The sequence below is a fragment of the Manacus candei genome, unplaced genomic scaffold (assembly GCF_025592945.1).
Source record: "Manacus candei isolate 608988 ecotype Guabito, Panama unplaced genomic scaffold, ASM2559294v1 h1tg000063l, whole genome shotgun sequence".
Taxonomy (NCBI): Eukaryota; Metazoa; Chordata; class Aves; order Passeriformes; family Pipridae; genus Manacus; species Manacus candei.
Window position 1 is genome coordinate 4576395 of NW_026138111.1, and position 18009 is coordinate 4594403.

An 18009-nucleotide genomic window follows, 5' to 3' on the forward strand; every position below is an offset into this window, starting at 1 on the left:
ACAATTTTCAGCTTATAATAATTGCATTTCCCATACAAAAGGTATGATAGGGAAGTGCAGCAGTCACAGAATGTCTTTATAAAGATCCAGCAGAAGAGATGAACTCTGAGATGTACGATATGTATATCATACATATGCACATGTAAAACTATATCAAGTATCTACTATTGGATAGTAATAGTTATTTTGTCTTCCTAACAGATATAAGATCTGCTAAGGAATCTCAATACAATTATTCACCTATACATTTATCCAAGGGAAACGAAATGCCAAACAGAGACAGAACAATAAAGGAAAGGAAACACATCCTTTATTCTTTGTTTTCTAAAACTGCTTTTACTTCTCATTTTACTACTGGCTATGTCACTGATCCGTATGTCAAAATATGAAAGAAAGCTTGTTGCATTTATGAAGGTTGCATTCAAGTGGCAATCTATTTTGTTACTGCTCAAAGATAGGCTACAAAACTTATAAACCACATTTAGATCAAAATTTAAATGACAATGCTCTAATGAACATTTTGGGAAACAGTTCTCTTAGTGGATATTTCTTAGCAACTGAAAGTAGCAACTGAAGTCATTGTTTTATTAGACATTTTTTTATATAATAAAGCTGTTCAGCTGCACAGATAGATAATGGATTTAAAAGTACTTCCAAATGTGTATCACTGAAAGCATTTCTTCGGAGTATGTATTTTAGCACATATTACATAGCTTATATTAAAATCCTAGACCTTAAAACCACTTCTAAGCTCTCCTAATTCTTCAGGTGTGTTCTCCTTCTGACAATTGCATGACTGGAAGTTTTGATTTTCCAGCAAATCTCTTCATAGATGTGGCAAAAGAAGCAAAGAGTAAATACTTCAGTTACATATGTACTTTTTTTTTATCTAAACGCACCAGAGTTACATATCTGAAAAAACAGATTCCTGAAAAAGAGGGAAAAAAACCCCACCAAACAAAAGGTGAAGCACAGTGATCCCACCTTCCCTCTGTGTATCTTTGGGTTTGGTGGAAGTCTGAGAAGTTTTTGTTCTATGAATACCAACTCTGCTGATTATACCCCTCAGTACTACTTAGCCCCAGAAAAGCATCAAGAAAGTCCACTGCCCTGAGAGCAATCTCCAATCTTAAGGCAGTCAAAACCACATGCTACTGATCACAGTAATTGCAGAAGGCCAGAAAAATGCAAAGCTTTCTTAAACAAAATGCATTATTCAGAACATTTCCTATAGCTTACAAAAACAAAACCAAATGCAGTGACACTTGTGTTTTAATAGAATTCAAGAATTTGTATCAGTCCAAATATGATTATCACCATTGAACTTGCTGTTACATGCAACATTGTTTAATCACATAGCAAACCAACTACTTAGTTCTACCCTTCTCCCTTTTCCCCAGAAGGAAGAATGTGAAGGAATCAGAGACCTTCAGTACAAGCAGCACAGTCCTGTCCTTATAAACACAATGCCCTCATCTGCCATTTAGTCACCAAACCCCACCCTATAAAAATAAGTAGAAGGTCTATCCCACCCTCTTTTGAGAGTTCAACAAGGTTGACATATGTACTAATGAGCATACAATTCCAGGCAAAATACTGTGATGTTTTCAACACACACATCTAGATTCAAGAGACTGCATTTTGAGTTCAGAAACACTGAAAAACTTATCAATTTTCTTAAGCTTAGTCTCAAAAATCTTCACATATTTATGTTTTCATGCCTCACCTTGTTCAAGGTCTAGCATACTAGAGACAAGGAGTTGACCATCCAGAAAAGCAGGATGAAGGGGCATGGCAAAAAAAAAATACAAAAAATCAAAACCAAAACCAACAAAATCAAACAAAAAGCCTCAAACAAAACACACAATGAACAGGTGACAATCTTCTCAACACACTGGTTGTGCTGGTCATTACTCATTCTGGGTCACAGTGCTCTTAATCTTAACAGACATTCTTCCTAAGAGCAAACTGAAAAATCAGCAATATACTGAGTTAGATGCACAGTACTTTTCCCTTACATCAAGCAAGTGGGACAGGGGGAAAAAACCACAGAAAAACATCCAAGGTAGGCACACTAACAGTGGGCCTTCTCTGTGCAAAATGTAGCCAGAAGTTGTGAAGTGTGTTTTTCTGTGTTAAGAAAGGCTTTTTGGTGCGTCATTGCTGTCTGCCACTCCCACAGAACGCTTCCCAAGTTTATAAGCAAACTCACTCAGAACCTCAGTCAAGACTTGATCATTCATCACTGCCAACTACACGTCCTACAAGCCAAATTCCTCCCTCAGAAATGTGTTAGCTCAAAGCAACACAGACGTGAACAAGTATAAAATCATTGCTGATCACAGCATTTGGTTTATTCTTAAAATTCATCTGAGGCCCATGGATGCAGGAGCATTCAGAATTAATTTAAACTATTAGTATGTTCTCGTGACTTAAAAATAAACAAGTAAAAAGCTAGGATGTAGATTTAAAGAAAAAGTATTTTTTCAGTCACTCTGAAAACTAATTTGCTGTTAAGAGACCACATGAAGGGTTAAGTGTTAAGGTTTAAGCTTTGCCTTCACCTAAAAGCAAGGAAACAGGAATGTTTTCTATCAAAAGGTACACTGCATTATAGCAATCATGCAGTACAGAAAGCTGTGTTTAATAAACATCAGAATAAGAGAAGGTGGGATATTGAACAGAATTACAGACAATTCAAATCCTAAGGGAGGGGGAAGAAAAAAGGCATCATGAGTAAATGATTTAATTCAAAACTGTGGAAGAGTCACAGAAACATCCAAAGACCATGATTTCATTATATACAGCCACGTATAAGGAAATTGGCTTCTTTTATTTTAAAGTAAATCTTCAAGTACTTTGTAAACAGATAGATCAGTTTCTACTATGATCACATTGCTGCTTCACATCATAAGAATCTGAATCAAAGCACAGCAATTTGAACTTGGGTCAATTTGCATATTTACATCGTACTATTGAATGTCTTCCCATTGTCTTTCTTTTATTTCCAAATTAAATCTTTTCAACTCAACTGCATTGAGTGAAAAAGTGATAAAGCAGGCAATAAGATGCCCTTATTCACCTTAAGGGGAGAAAAAAAACCCACCAGAGGTGTATGCTAAAAACCAGGTATTGTTTAAAATAGTGTGCATCTATATTTGAATAATGTATCTTCCAGATAACACATTCCAAAGAAACAATAGCTGCTAGAGCAATTATTCCCCATATCCTACCTGCTCATGTAGTTGCGGAATTGTGTATAGAAAAACATGGATCCCATTTCTACACATGCCCTTTGCCAACTGGGAATGACTGATGAAAAATGACCTTGACTAAGGATGTGACAACACACTACAGTGGCAGGCGCTGGACAGACCTTATTTCCAAGCAGGCCCACCCTCTGCTGTCTCGGTATGGTGTTAACCAAACTGAGCATTCTTTAGAATCCACATCATAGTGGCATCAGTCTTGTGAACAACTAATACTGAGGCTTCCTCAGGCAGTCGTTTTGGAAAAGACACCTGGAGGAGAATTCTGAAGGGAGAAATGCAAAGGTTAAAAGACAGTACACACAGTAAGTGAATGTGTACAGCTCAGGGTCTAGTTTGGTCATCCCCTTCATGTTTCTAATTCAGAAATAAAAAAAAAAATCCCAGAAAAATGACAGGAGAATTTCATTTTACATTTGTAATGCCCTACTACTAGGCATGATAAAATCGTAGCCAATGCTTCTACAATACCTGTAAGAATATATGGACAATATATAATCTGCTGTGAATTTGGTACAAAAAGTTTTATCATGTGTTACTTGAGAAAAACCTGATTGTGCCATCAACATGAGGAAATAATAGAATAATTTATCTGACCAGCTTTGCATACATTGTTTATGATTAACAACTAAACCTCACAGAGAAATGTCACAAGGTTGAAAAATAATGTTCTTCAGAACATTTGAAGATGAAGGCATGCCTAGGAATAAAGATGTGTAACTAAAAGTAACAGAGAAACACATGAAAATTTTCAGGTAAAACTTTTCTGTCCAAGTTCAAACACGTCTAACCATCAAAGAACAGGAAATGGGAACCGCTTCCCACTGAAGACAGAACTTGAAACTGTGATGAAGATAAACAAGGTCTAACAGTAGAAAATAAACTGTATTTAGGAATTTAGGTTTTAAAAATGTACCATAACTTGAACAAACATTTAGTGTTTTTGCTACTGTTGGTATCTTCTCAATGATAGCATTAAAAATAATTCTCCTGAATTAATGCTTCTTTCTTCTGCCATTTGACAGAATGGGATTTAAATATATATATGTAAATATCATTATACAGAGATGACAAAACATAAGAATCTCCCCATATTCTGTTAAACTGTATTTTCCTGGACAACAGGACAAAGTCTCTGTTGCTTCCTACCTGTTCTTGATTTGGATGCCACACGGAAAGGTAAATATTTCAACACTTCTACAATACATCTAACTATAGCCCTAGTTCCGTACCTGTCAAAGTCTGAAAACCTTGAAAAAATATATACCAAACAATATTTAATTATATAGCTAAACTCAAGACAATAATAAATGCTCAGAAAATAAGCAGTCTTGATTTTTTACAGTTTGAAGACAACTGCTTCACTGTAATAACTACCTATTAAACAAGAAATATAGCACTTTTATACTGCATAATTTAGTCTGTATTTAGACACAATGCACAATAGTCACGTAGTCAAAGGCTAAATGGTAGAAAGATACCAATCTTGGTCAAGCAACTCCTCTGAAATTATATGCTTCTAACTAACCATCTTCCATATTATTAAGTTTATTTATATACTGTCATGTATGCTGCTCATATTTCCAAAATAATTGAAGAGAACACAATGAATCATCCCAGGTCTTAAAAGAGTTTAGAGTCAACAGGGCAGCAATACAAGACTGTGATGGTATTAAAGCACAAGCACAGGCAAGACATGAATTAATCAGGGAGTTGAGAAGGTACATTATCTATTGTATTGTTCTCTACATAAATTGTACCTGTGCCTCGAGAACACTTAGGCATTTCTTTTTCTTCTCCCATCATCTGACTTCTGATTTCACATCCAGTTTTCCAAAATTTTGTAAACAGCTACGCTACAGGACAGCAGGCACACTCAGTAACCACACTTGCCTCCTGAGGAATCTCCAGCTGGGTACTGCTTCGGAAACTGCCTCAGAAAGAGTCTAGTTTACTATGTCCCACTCTCCTTCCACCATTCCCAGCATTCTGGCATCCATTGGGAACATGCTTTGGGACAGGTTCATACTTGGTTTGGCCTAAGTCATGAAAACTTACAACTTAAAAAGTTGTAAAAACTCACAGCTGTAAGCAGCTGTAAACTTGAGAGTGCTAGTGAGAGAGCTGGTGTGATTCTGTGGGACTCTTGCTTTGTCTAAATGAAGGCATCATACAGCAGAATGTAGCTCCCCTTGAACTTGCTCTGTCCTACAGATCAGTCAACTAGTAACTTTGCAAAGGCATTTTTAGAAGGACATTACACAATTCAACTGAATTATCTCCAAAGGAGGGGCTACTTTACCTACTGGAAGTAATTATCCCAAAAGTCTTTGGAACTTTGTATTTTAAATTTAAGAGTGAGGTACCTTTCTCTAGACTAATTTTATTTCATTTTGAAAAGTATACAGCTTATTTTTCACATCAAGATATTTAACTCAGCAGAATTAAAGAATCAATTTGTCTTTAAAGCCTTACGTTCATTTAGCTGAACACCTGAAGAAAGGTCATGAATTTTCAAATACTTTTTTCATCAGTACTGCTGATAAAAAGTAGATTATGTCAAACTATTCACACAATAGCAGATGAAGCATAACAAAGTCTATTTTTACATTATGAATAAGAAGGGTTGTACTTAACTAAACATGACCAATTCTCAATAACGTAAACTGTAACACCAAATTCTTAAAATTCTTCTTGAGTCCTCCTTCTCCTTTTTCCCTCACCTTCTTGAGAAAAGCCTCCGGCCAATAAGATATTATGATAAAATCAGAAAAATATTTAACAAAGATACATGGTAAGAAGGGAAGAACTATTTAAGTTTGGAGACTTGCCTGGGACTGGAAGCATCTATATTCAAATGTTTCTCAGATAAAACTTCTAGTCTGCCTTTCTATTATTACTTTCTCTCTGTCTCAGTTCCTCCAGCCTCTAAAATGAAGATGACAGAAGTTTTCAACTCTACTACAGCAGCTGCTATGAAAAAAAAGACATTACACATTTTCAGATGTTCACATGCCATGTTAATAAGGCTATATTAACAATGGGAATAATTACTCTATAAAAACCCCAAAGTCAAAGACCCTGGAAAAAATACCATTTAAAGTACATAGAAAGCTTGATATGCAGACATTTTCAGAAGTTAACCTGAATTTTTTGGGGGGAGTTCCAGCAGTAACTTCTCGCACTGGTAGTTTTGTACATTGGAATCATTCTAACAAGGGAAACTATAAACAGCTTTGTTACCACGTTATGAACTATTAGCCTATACTAAATCTTTTCAAAGCAGTAAATTGCAAAAGTTAAACTTTGAAATTTTTTCATTGAGTCCTTTAGAAAGCGAAAAGTTGCAAAAAAAGCTCACTTAAAAAAAAAAAACAACAGTATTCGCCTGAAACACTGCATGAAAGTGCTTTTTAACCGTAAGTCATGTAAGTAAAAAAAACCAAAACTGCTTTTAAGGTTCTGTAAGTCTATTATGTCCTGCTAGGACTAATTTAACTACATTACAAACTACACGCTTCGACCTACTCGCAGCGCCAAGTGGGGTTCAGCCGCACAAATCTGTGCTTTGCTCAGCGCGCCGCAGGGACAGGTGTCCCCCTGTGCCGTCCGAAACACAGATGCTCGGACGGGTTGCTCCGGGACACGCTCGCAGGGGCTGCGGCTCAGCGTGAGCCGCTTTCGGCTTTGTTTCGGAAGGCACAGCCCGATTCAGCGGCAGATTCGCTCAGCACAGGCGGCTGTTGCCGGGCACAGTCCCGGCCCGTCTCCCCGCTCCGAGCGCCCGGTTCGGCCCCGCGTGGGACAGGGGCACTCTCCGCCTGTCACCGCCGAACTCTGAATCCCAGAGGCGCCGCAAAGTCGAGCGCAGGAAGCGCTCACGCCGGCAGAGCGCTCCGGATGCTCAGCGCGCCCCGCGCCGCGGGACCCGCGTCAGCACTGCCCGCAGGCCGCCCCCGCCGGCACCCGCGCCCGCAGCCGCCGGGGACGCCGCGGACGCCCTTCCCCCCGCCGAGGGCAGGCGGCCCCTCGGGGGCCCCGGCACGCCGCAGGCCGCGGCAGGTGCGCTCCCGGTGCGCTCCCGGCCCCTGCCCGCCCCACTCACCGCCGGCGCGGCGCGGCGGGCGGGGGTCGCGCCAGGCCAGCCGCCCCCGCTCCTCGTCTAAGGTGACCTCCCAGGAGCGCCGCCCCAGCCCCAGCGAGGACACCAGCCGGGGCCGGCGGCCGCCGGGGAGCCGCTCCATGGCCGCCGAGAGCCCGGCCCGCCGCAGCCGCTACCGCATGGCCCGGCGGCGCGGGCGGCGCGGCGGGGGAGCCCAGCACCTAACGGCGCCCCCGGCCCGCCGCTACCCGGCTGGCCCGGGCGGGGCGGCCGCGGCGTCAGCGCTACGACAGCGCTGCGGGGCGGGGCCCGGCTCCCGGCACGGCGGCTCCCGGCGCCGGGGCAGGCCGGGGCCGGGGCCACTGGCACGTCAGGCCGGGGCAGTGAGGCCGGGCTGCCCGGGCTGCGGGCGCAGGGGTGGCGGAGGGCCCGCCCTGCTTTGTCTCCTCGCCCCGCTGGCGACAGACACGTGCTCTGCGACCCGCGGCGGAGCCCCCGGGCCGGGCTCCGTGCGGAGACACCGGGGCTGACACCGTGACGGGGTTGAATTGCTTTCGTGGGTTTTTTTGCACCCATCCTGGTGTCGATGGACTTGTCTCTCTTTCCCTTTAGACAGTGAAAATGCAATGAGTACATCTATCCACAAATGTCTGGAGGTCACTCGGTCTGTTCAGCCTGGAGAAGAGGAGACTGAGGGCAGACCTCCTTGCAGTCTACAACTTCCTCGTTAGGGGAAGAGGAGGGGCAGCCACTGATCTCTTCTCTGTGGTGAACAGTGACAGGACCCGAGGGAATGGCCTGAAGTTGTGTCGGGAGGTTTAGGTTGGATATTAGAAAAAGGTTCTTCACCCAGAGGGTAGTTTGGCACTGGAACAGGCTCCCCAGGGAACTGGTCACAGCACCAAGCCTGACAGTTCAAGAAGCATCTGGACAATATCAGGTACGCGGTGTGACTCTTGGGGATGGTCCTGTGCAGGGACGGGAATTGGACTCAATGATCCTTGTGGGTCCCTTTCAACTTGGTATATTCTGTGATGCTGTAACCAAACTTTCCTTTACATAAAAACATTTTGGGTTGACCTTAGAGATAGCAACAGTAATTCACTATAATTAAGCTCTTAATTCTTTGCTGTCTTTCCTCTGTGGTGTTCCTTAACCTTCTCATTATAACCATCAGTATCCTATCAAAACACAGAACAGACAGAGCAGCAGTAGCTCCACCTCCAACCTTACTCCAAATGTGAATATTTCCTATAGAGTGTAGTGGAAAACACCTCTGGTCTGTTCTTACATGGGTCCTGCTTGGGCCAGCTCTCTGCTACATGAGGATGATACAGAGACACTCCAGCTGGTTTTGCTCAGAGCCAGTGCATGCTGAAAAAGCTTCTGCACTTCGGCTTTGCTCTGACCCTTGTAATGTACTCACATTTCACTCACAGTTTACAAGGGCATGTAGCAATAGAACAAAGGGAAATGGCTATAAATTGAAAGAGGCGAGGTTTAGATTAGATACTCAGAAGAAATTCTTTACTGTGAGGCAGGTGAGACACTCCAACAGGTTGCCCAGAGAAGCTGACGTTGCTGATCTCTGAAGTGTTCAAGGCCAGGTTGGATGGGGCTCTGAGTAACCTGGTCTAGTGGTAGATGTTTGCCCATGGCAGGGGGATTTGAACTAGATGATCTTTAAAGTCCCTTCCAACCTAATCCATTATGTTATTTTGTGATTTCATTTTCTGAAAACAAATGAGCTAGGCATTGCCATCGAAGTTACATGTTCAAGACAGTCTCCCAGTGCAACAAATACTTGTTACCATCTATCTCAGTCATTCAAACATGCTTTCCTCTGGCCTTGAAAGACACGATGTTGCCAACTTTTTGTTGAACATACCTAGATATGCCACACTTTCACAATTTCAAGGAATACTTTGTTTCTATCAGTTGTTTTGTTGTTTATATTTTTTAATCTGTCCCTCCACAAACACCTATAGAGCTCTTTATGCTGAGGCTTAAAAGTCCATTGTGAACATTGGTCTGCCAAATGCAGTGCTGAGCAGTCATTAACGTCTCACTGGTTCTTTGCATTTTCCCACCTGCATCATCTCTTATTGTCCCTCTTATACTTGGATGGTAAGATCCCTGGGCCAGGAACATCCCTTTTGTTTTGTGTCATATCATAACTAGCACATTTAATTTCCATTATTTGTATTTCTGCAAGCCAAGATAGCTCTGTGGTACTCATGGTGCAACAGAGACTTTCGCTGCTGACCCCTTCAGACATCCTCCAAGACCTAATGGATCACTAATACAAAGCCGTAGTCTTAAAAATATTACACTGGGGTACTTATTTATCATTTATCCACTGGGCAAAGTAGATTTAATCTTTTAGAGCGCACAATGACTAGAATCAATATTCTTACACTGTGATCCATGTTAGCTGAAGAAGTAAAAAGTTCATTCTTTTTGCCACTCTTGCCTGTTATGGTTTCCTTTTATTATTATTTTGACAACTCTTTTTGGCTTAGCTAAAGGTAAAGTCTTCAACTGTAAAACACAAAACTAATAAAATATTCTCTGGTATTTTAGAAGCCTACAGAGCAACTATACTGCTATACTAGCAGGAATGGCATTCCCCATCCACATTTCTTATTTGTTTAGATAAGAGAAAAACACTTATTTCGTCCTTGCACAATGTTTTAGTGTAACAGTGTTTTGGTCACAGAATCACAGAATGCGTAAGGTTGGAAGGGATCACAGTGGGGAATCTGGTCCAACCTCCCTGCTCAAGCAGGGTCCTCCTAGAGCACATTGCACAGGATTGTGTCCAGATGGTTCTCAAATATCTCAAGTGAGGCAGACTCCCATAACCTCTCTGGGCAATCTGTTCCACTGTGTGCTCAGTTTGACAGTAAAGAAGTTCTTCCTCATATTCAGGTGGAACTTTCTGTGCCTCAGTTTCTGCCCCATTGCCTCTTGTCCTGTTGCTTGGCACCACTAAGAAAAGCCTGGCTCCATGCTCTTGACACCTTCCCTTCAGATACTTACAGACATTGATGAAGTCACCTCTCATTTGTCTCTTCTCAAGACTGAACAGGCCCATCTTCCCCAGCTTCTCTTTATAAGAGAGATGCCCCAGTCCCTTAATCAACTTTGTTACCTTCCACTGGACCTGCTCCAGGAACTCCATATCTCTCTTGGAACCCATGATTTGGGATCCTTCATGCTACTACAGGAATGTCTTCCAGGAATTCTTAGCAGTGCTGTGTTGGGTCTGCTCTGTTACTCTCTGGTAGTTCCCTGAATATCAACATGTGCATGTGTCCCTAGAAAGTAAAGGTCAAATTTGAGCCAATGCAATTTTTTTTTTTTTTTAGTACTGTATGTTTTTCTTTCCTGATTCTAACAGAGAAAGAATTTCTAAATGATGGGTGATTTGGTAGACCAAAGCACACACGTGTCACTTGTTGTCTTACTACTTATTACCTAAGCCTTTAATTACCACCGAGGGGACATAACTGCAGATGCAGTGATGCCAGTAAACTGCAGGATTTTTAGCCTAAAATCTTAGTGCTAAAGATGTCCCCTCACAGGGCTCCACCCTGAGAAATTACATGGTTGTAGAAGCACCTCACTTTATTCACAGGTCCAGAGAGGCCACAGGAAAGGTTGCAGTTGCAGTTAACTTGGGAACAATAATACGTTGTGTAACAAGTACGATTCACAATGTCAAATGGGAAGAATGCAGCAAGGTAACACAACTTACAAGGGTTATTGCTATGATCCATTTACTACCTATCTAGCAAACAACATAATGTTTAAAGGCAAATTTCTCTTCTCAGTGTCTGATTTTATAGTGGGTCATTCATCTCAAGTGACAGCGGGGCAGCTGTTACTCTTGAGGGAAGTGATGCCATCCAGAGGGACCTTGACAGCCTTGAGGAGTGGGCCATGCAAACCTCATGAAGTTCAACAAGGAAAAGTGGAAGATCCCACGCCTGGATCAAGCCAATCACCAATATCAGTACAGGATGGGGGACAAAGAGATTGGGAGCAGCCCTGCAGAGAAGGACTTGAGGGTACTGGTGGATGAAAAATTGGACATGACCTGACAATGCAGTCCCGCAGCCCAGAAAGCCAACTGTATCCTGGGCTGCATCAAAAGAAGCGTGGCCAGCACACTTCACCCTGGGAGATATTTCTCCACCTTGAGTCTGCTCTTGTGAGAGTCCACCTGGAGTGGTGAGACACTGGAACAGGTTGGTCAGAGAAGTTGTGGATGCCCCATCCCTTGAACTGTTCACAGCCAGGTTGGATGGGGCTTTGAGCAACCTGGTGTAGTGGAAGGTGTCCCTGCCCATGGCAGAAAACTGTTCTATGATTCTGATATCTATATAAAAAGTACTTACCTCTAGCAGCTCTATGTTATACTGAACAGGATCAATACATGATACTGCAGGCAGTCAATTAAGGAACACTTTTGAGCAGGTATGTCTTTTTAATCAACAGGAGCAGAGAGGTATTGTTCAGCATGCCCTGCATTACCAAAATATTGATTTAAATCATTACAAACTTGAGCTATCATTCTTCCAAATCTCTTCATTAGGATCCTGCAACTAATTTATTTTCCATGGGGAAAATCAAACATGCTCTTGTAGTATTTTGGTAGAAGTATAAAGTACTGTGTATACAACCTTATCTGAGAGAGTGAGTCTCTCAGTGAGTGAAAACATGTAAAATATCTTAACCAAAGTGAAAGCTGGATAATACCCACACAAGTGTGCTGGAGACCAAAGAAGAATCATATTCCACCATATTTTTGCCACTCTACTCAGTTCTGTGTTGGATGCTTAGAAGGAATCGCAGATTTGTATCAGGAACTCTGGAAAACACAGCTGGTCACAGACATGTGATGGAGCCCTTCAGCTGCAATGCCCTGTGCTTCCAAGGAGATGGCTCCAGGCTCAAGGACTCCTCCATGTCCCAAAGAACATCTGCAATTGTGCTCAGTCTCACTGAGGGAAGAGAAGGCAGTTCAAGATCAGTGAATGTATTCCTGATATTGTCCCTTGAATAGGTATGTAAGAGCCAGCTGGGTCTTGTCCAAATGACAAGTAATGCAGAAGTGAAACTTTAATCTCATTGCTCAGGAATTTAAAACTGGAAACAAAATCTAGAAAGGACTTTTATTATATATACATACATACATACATATATATGTTATTATTATTATTACTACCCATAGATAACTATGAAGTATTGCTTTTCTTCCACAGAAAAATGCCCCAAGAAGGTTTTTAGACAACTGCTGGGAATTATAAAAAAATTTTATCTCAGTTCATGTCAGGCAAAATGAAGTACTTACTCATGAATCAAATACTTTTCTCAAGTACACACACACAAGCCCCATTAGAACAGTGTAAACACGCCCAAAGGCCAAATTTGGCAATTGAAATACTTTTGGAAAATGAAAACTAACTGGCAAAGATAATAGAACAGAGGAAAATAATTAATTTTAAATATCAAAATACTGCTAATGTTCCAATTCCTTTTCTACGTATCAGCAAACAAAGATTAAGGCATGAATAAAATATTCTCTACTGATGGAAAGAATGACATCACCTTCTCTAGAAAAATACCTGAGCTATTTTAAAGCATTTTTATACTTTCATCATAAAAATTTAAATTGCATTTATTGTTGGAAATGATCTGGGGAAAAAAAAAGAGCAATTTTAAAGGCTTGTCAAAACCGATGATTGCAGCCCTTTATTCAATTGAGCCGAAAGGTATTTGAGAGAAAGTTGTTGATATATTGCAGGGTGTGGGAATGAATCCAGAGATACTTTGTTTTCTTGCAAAAGAAAATGTTACATGCTGTTCCTGATCCACGGAAATTTACAGAATTCTTTTTTCTTCCAGAGCTCCTACCTACCTGTGTATTCTCTGCATAAACTGCCTATCACTGTGAAAAATAATGAGTGTTATTTGTTTCAAGCTGTTATAGCTGTGGCTCCCACCTACAGATATACACAGAACTATTGATTTGTATTTCTTTGTTTAGGTCCTTTTCCCTGTTTTAATTATTAGTCTCAACCGGAGTCCTGGAGGAGCTCTAAGACTCCCCTCTCAAATAACTGAATCCTTTTAAAAACCAATGAAATCAAAAAGTCCCTGTCTGACAGAATGATGATGCTCTCTGGCAGTGTGCAACTTTGTTCTAAAGTTGAGAAATTGTTGTAATTAGTTGAAAAGGCCAAGAACCACTGAACTTCTTTCCTATTTTAAGAGACATGTACAGGAACTTGAGATTTGTTATCTTCTTAATGGCCTTGTATGGTACAGGATGTGTAAGGGGCTATAGAAGACATCTTTGCTCTGCTCTGGTAAGAAGGCTTGAATAGGTAAAGTTGGTATTTCCCTGCAGTGCTTGTAGGCAAGGATAACTGAAGAGGCAGAGCTCAGGTTCAAGACCATCTGAGGAACCTGAAGGTGCATAAGTCCATGGAACCTGATGAGATCCATCCATGGGTCCTGAGGGAACTGGCAGAGGAAGTATCTAAATGACTATCCTTCGTGTTTGAGAAGTTGTGGCAGTTTGATAAAGTTCCCACTGACTGGAAAAGAGGAAACATAATCTCCTTTTAAAACATCAAAAAAGGAAGACCTGGGGTACTACAGGCTGTCAGTCTGACTTCTGTGCCCTGCAAGTGGAAAAAAAGGAGGTGACTGGGGACAGCCAAGATGGGCAAATTGTTCCTGACAAATTTAGTGGCTTTCTGTGGTGAGGTGATAGTGTTGGTGGGTAAGGGAGGAGCAACTGATGCAATTTACCTAAATTGTGCAAAGCATTTGACCCTGACCTGCATAACATCCTTGGCTCTGAACTGGAGAGACATGGATTTCATGGATGGACCACTTGGTGAATAAGGAACTAACTAGATGGTCTCATGCAAAGATTTGCGGTCAACAACTTGATGTCCCAGTCTTTAGAAGTGACAAGTGACAATCCTCAGGGGTTGCTATCGGGACCGGCACTATTTAACACCTTTGTCAGCAACACTGACAGTGGGATCGAGTGCACCCTCAGCAAGTTTCCCAATGGCACTGACCTGTGTGCTGCGATCAACACGCTGGAGGGAAGGGGTGCCATCCATTGGGATGCTTTGATAGACTTCACGATGTTGAACAAGGCCAAGTGCAAGGTCCTGCATGTGGGTCAGGGCAATCCCAAGCACAACTGTGGGCAAAGAATGGATTGGGAGCAGCCCTGAGGAGAAGGACTTGGGGGTGCTGGCGGATAAGAGGCTGGATGTGACCCGACAATATGCAGTTGCAGCCCAGAAAGCCAAACGTGTTCTGGACTGCATCAAAAGAACGGTGTCCAGCGGGTCAAGGGAGGTGATTCTGCCCCTCTGCTCTGCTCTCGTGAGACCCCACCTGGAGCACTGCATCCAGCTCTGAGGCCCCAAGCACAGGCAGGACATGGACCTGTTAGAATGGGTCCAGAGGAGGGCCATGAAGATGATTGAAGAGATGGAGTATGTCCCCTACTAGACAGACTGATAGAGTTGGGGTTGTTCAGCATGGAGAACAGGAGCATCCGGGGAGACCTTACAGCAGCCTTCCAGTACCTAAAGGTGTCCTACAAGAAAGCTGAAGAGGGACTTTTTACAGTGATAGGACAAGGGGGAATGGTTTTAAACTGAAAAGTGGTATTTTCGGATTGAGTATTAGGAAGAAATTCTCTACTCTGAAGGTGGTGAGGCCAGGCACAGGTTGCCCAGAGAATTATTGGATGTCCTCTGCCTGGGAGTGCTTACGGCCAGGTTGATGGGGCCTTGAGCAATCTCGTGGCTGTCCCCAATCACCTCCTTATTTTCCACTTGCCTTAGCACAGTTTCCAGGAGGATCCACTTCATGATCTTGCAGGGCACAGAAGTCTGACAGCCTGTAGTACCCCAGGTCTTCCTTTTTTGGCTTTTTTAAAACAGGAGATTATTTTTCCTCTTTTCCAGTCAGTGGGAACTTCACCAAAGTGCCACAAATTCTCAAACACGAAGGATAGTCATTTAGATACTTCCTCTGCCAGTTTCCTCAGGATCCATGGATGCGTCTCACCAGGTTCCATGGACAAATAATCAGCTAACGAAATATTTTGAAAATAAAACAATCTCACACTGAGAAATATTATTTACGTCCTTCAGTTCTGGACAGCCTTATTGACGACACAGGAAGTAAACAGAAATACAGATAATCAGATTATTAACATAAGCAAATAAGCACATCCCCATTATGTATTATGACACTCCAGACCAACTATTATCTAAAATATGCTTAGCTGGAATAATTAATCTAACAGATAAAAACAGTACCTAGTACTTAGACAACCACGGAAGCATCTCTGTGTGCACCACTTCTGGTCTTTATCATCTTAATATACTAAAATTGAATAAAATTAAAAAAATTATATGAGCAGCAATGTCATCCACAACAATCAAATCACATCTTCATTTCCAAGTATCAGTGGACATATCTGTAGCCTTCCAGTGTTAAGAACTTGAAAAATCATAAACAACACAGACATTCGAATGTATCTGTGAAGTTCCTGACTATAGCTGCCAGGATTAAAACTTTAGTTGATACAGACTGAATTAGATGAAACATAAACTAACTCATATTATTATTTTAAATAATTTTCATTTTTTTTTCTTATCACCAAAGAAATGACACTGATGCATCATCTCTGACTTAAAACGTAATCATTCCTGTGATCACAGGTAAACTGAGCTCACTCAGAAGTTAGTGAAATGCCTAATCACCAGTTACTAAAAAAATCCTCCCACTTCCTATTCAACATTTGGAAGGTTCTTCAACACTTTCAACAATTTTTCTCTTTTTGAACTTATCACCTATCAAATATACTATGAAACACAAATGTTCACACCAACCTTCTTGCAAGACATGTACTTTTGACTGGTATTCACAGGTTCATGCTTTTTTCATTACCAAGATTACAAATAATTGGTTAAAGAGGTCTGTCTTCTTAAAGGAGCAAGACAGATTCTAAGACACAGCCACTATTTACAAGATAGCAGAGTTACTATATGAGGAAGAAGGATGCTCAGAAGGGCAGACATTTGCCTAAACTAAAAATATTTGACACATTAAGCTTATCTTTCTTGCGAATACTGTAATTTTGAAATTAAGTAGCATTAGATCACAGAGTTAACTTTGATGAAAGTCAATTTTGAAAAATTCGTGATTTTTACTCCAGATTTATAGTTTCATATTTTCATTTAAACTGTTTCACTATTTCAGTTTCAGCAGAAAACAGCAAACCTACACAATACCTTTATCAGAACAAATTTATTCAGAAAATATAGGAGTACATGAAACAAAAAATAATACAGGTTTTCTCAGTCTTACCAATCTTTGGGCACCGTTTCATCAGTCTTGTTATTGATTCACTATATAATTGGACAGTTCACAGGTGCACAAATTTATATTTTAATAATTACTACCTTTGTAGAGATAAAGATTTTGGCTGTAGATTCTTTCAGAGTTGCATTTGTGGATTTAAGGTAAAAGAAGGAAGGGGTTCTTTGTCTTTAAATAACAGTGAAATTTCTCCTTGAAACTGGTTAATTCATGTGATTTAACTAGCAATGTTACTTTCTGTGACTAATACACTATTTTAAAAATACAATATAAACATAAGGTAAATACTCAGAAATGCAAGTGAAATTGTCTTTTTAAGACCAAGGTTCTGAACAATCAGATAAAAAATGGATTGAAGCAGTTTGTCTGAATAGAGTAATTTTCACTTTGATTGTTTTTCAGCTCACTGCTGCAGTAGAGATGATGACAGCTGGTATGAAGTTGTTTGAATCAGTGATACTAGAACACAAATGCATGCCAATACTTTGCATAAAATCCACAAAGCAGAGTTATTTATGCATATGCCTTTTGACATCTCAGCATACATGTTGACTTGAACTGCCATCCTCTCTTTTTGATTTTCTGGTATTAAATTTAAATGGAAAGCTAAGAACATATTATAAAATCAGACACAGCAAAAAAGAGAGCAATGGTGAACTAAGAGGTTCATCTCAAAACTGAAGTTAAATATTTAATTCTAGCAAACAAATATATTTAAGGAACTTTGCTGTATCTGTCTTCATAGCTGTTCAAAGGGATGACAATCATCTTGCTGATAGTTATGAATATACTGAAAAGAAAATTCAAAGATTGAAGAGTAACCTAATAAACATTTATAATCTTCTTGTCTTACCAGGTGGCAATGGCTGACTAATTTGGAGCACACCATTTTCTCAGAAACATATTTAGAGCTGACTAGTATACATGTCATTCTAAATACAATTCATAGAAACTGTAGATTTTGATGAAAGGGATACATTTTCAAGAGATCGTACAGGGTTTTAGTCAATCAGCTCATTTAGTCAGAACTATGAATCAGACTTCAGTGCAATGCTTTGAAAAATCAATCATCTCAAAACTATCTCCAGACAGTTTAACGTGCACAGTTTTGTGAAAATTGTGACTCTGAAAGACATAATTCTAAACCACTGTGGATGAGAAATGACAATTAGGAGTAATCGATGTTTCAAAAAAGAGCCTGAGTGC

General features: G+C 40.8%; 1 protein-coding gene across 3 annotated transcripts in view; it reads right to left on the reverse strand.

The window, feature by feature from the left end:
- The window catches only part of CERK (ceramide kinase), a 40294-nt gene extending 32643 nt beyond the window's left edge, over positions 1-7651 (reverse strand). Inside the window, exon 1 of one of the 3 annotated variants that reach the window (XM_051805178.1) lies at positions 7375-7651. In XM_051805178.1, the coding sequence (XP_051661138.1) occupies positions 7375-7513 (139 nt within the window). In that variant the 5' untranslated portion in view covers positions 7514-7651. Of the gene's footprint in view, positions 1-1726; positions 5220-6100; positions 7217-7374 lie in introns of those variants that run through there. The other 2 variants (XM_051805180.1, XM_051805179.1) reach the window with 2 other exon arrangements.
- Positions 7652-18009: the final 10358 nt, after the last annotated feature.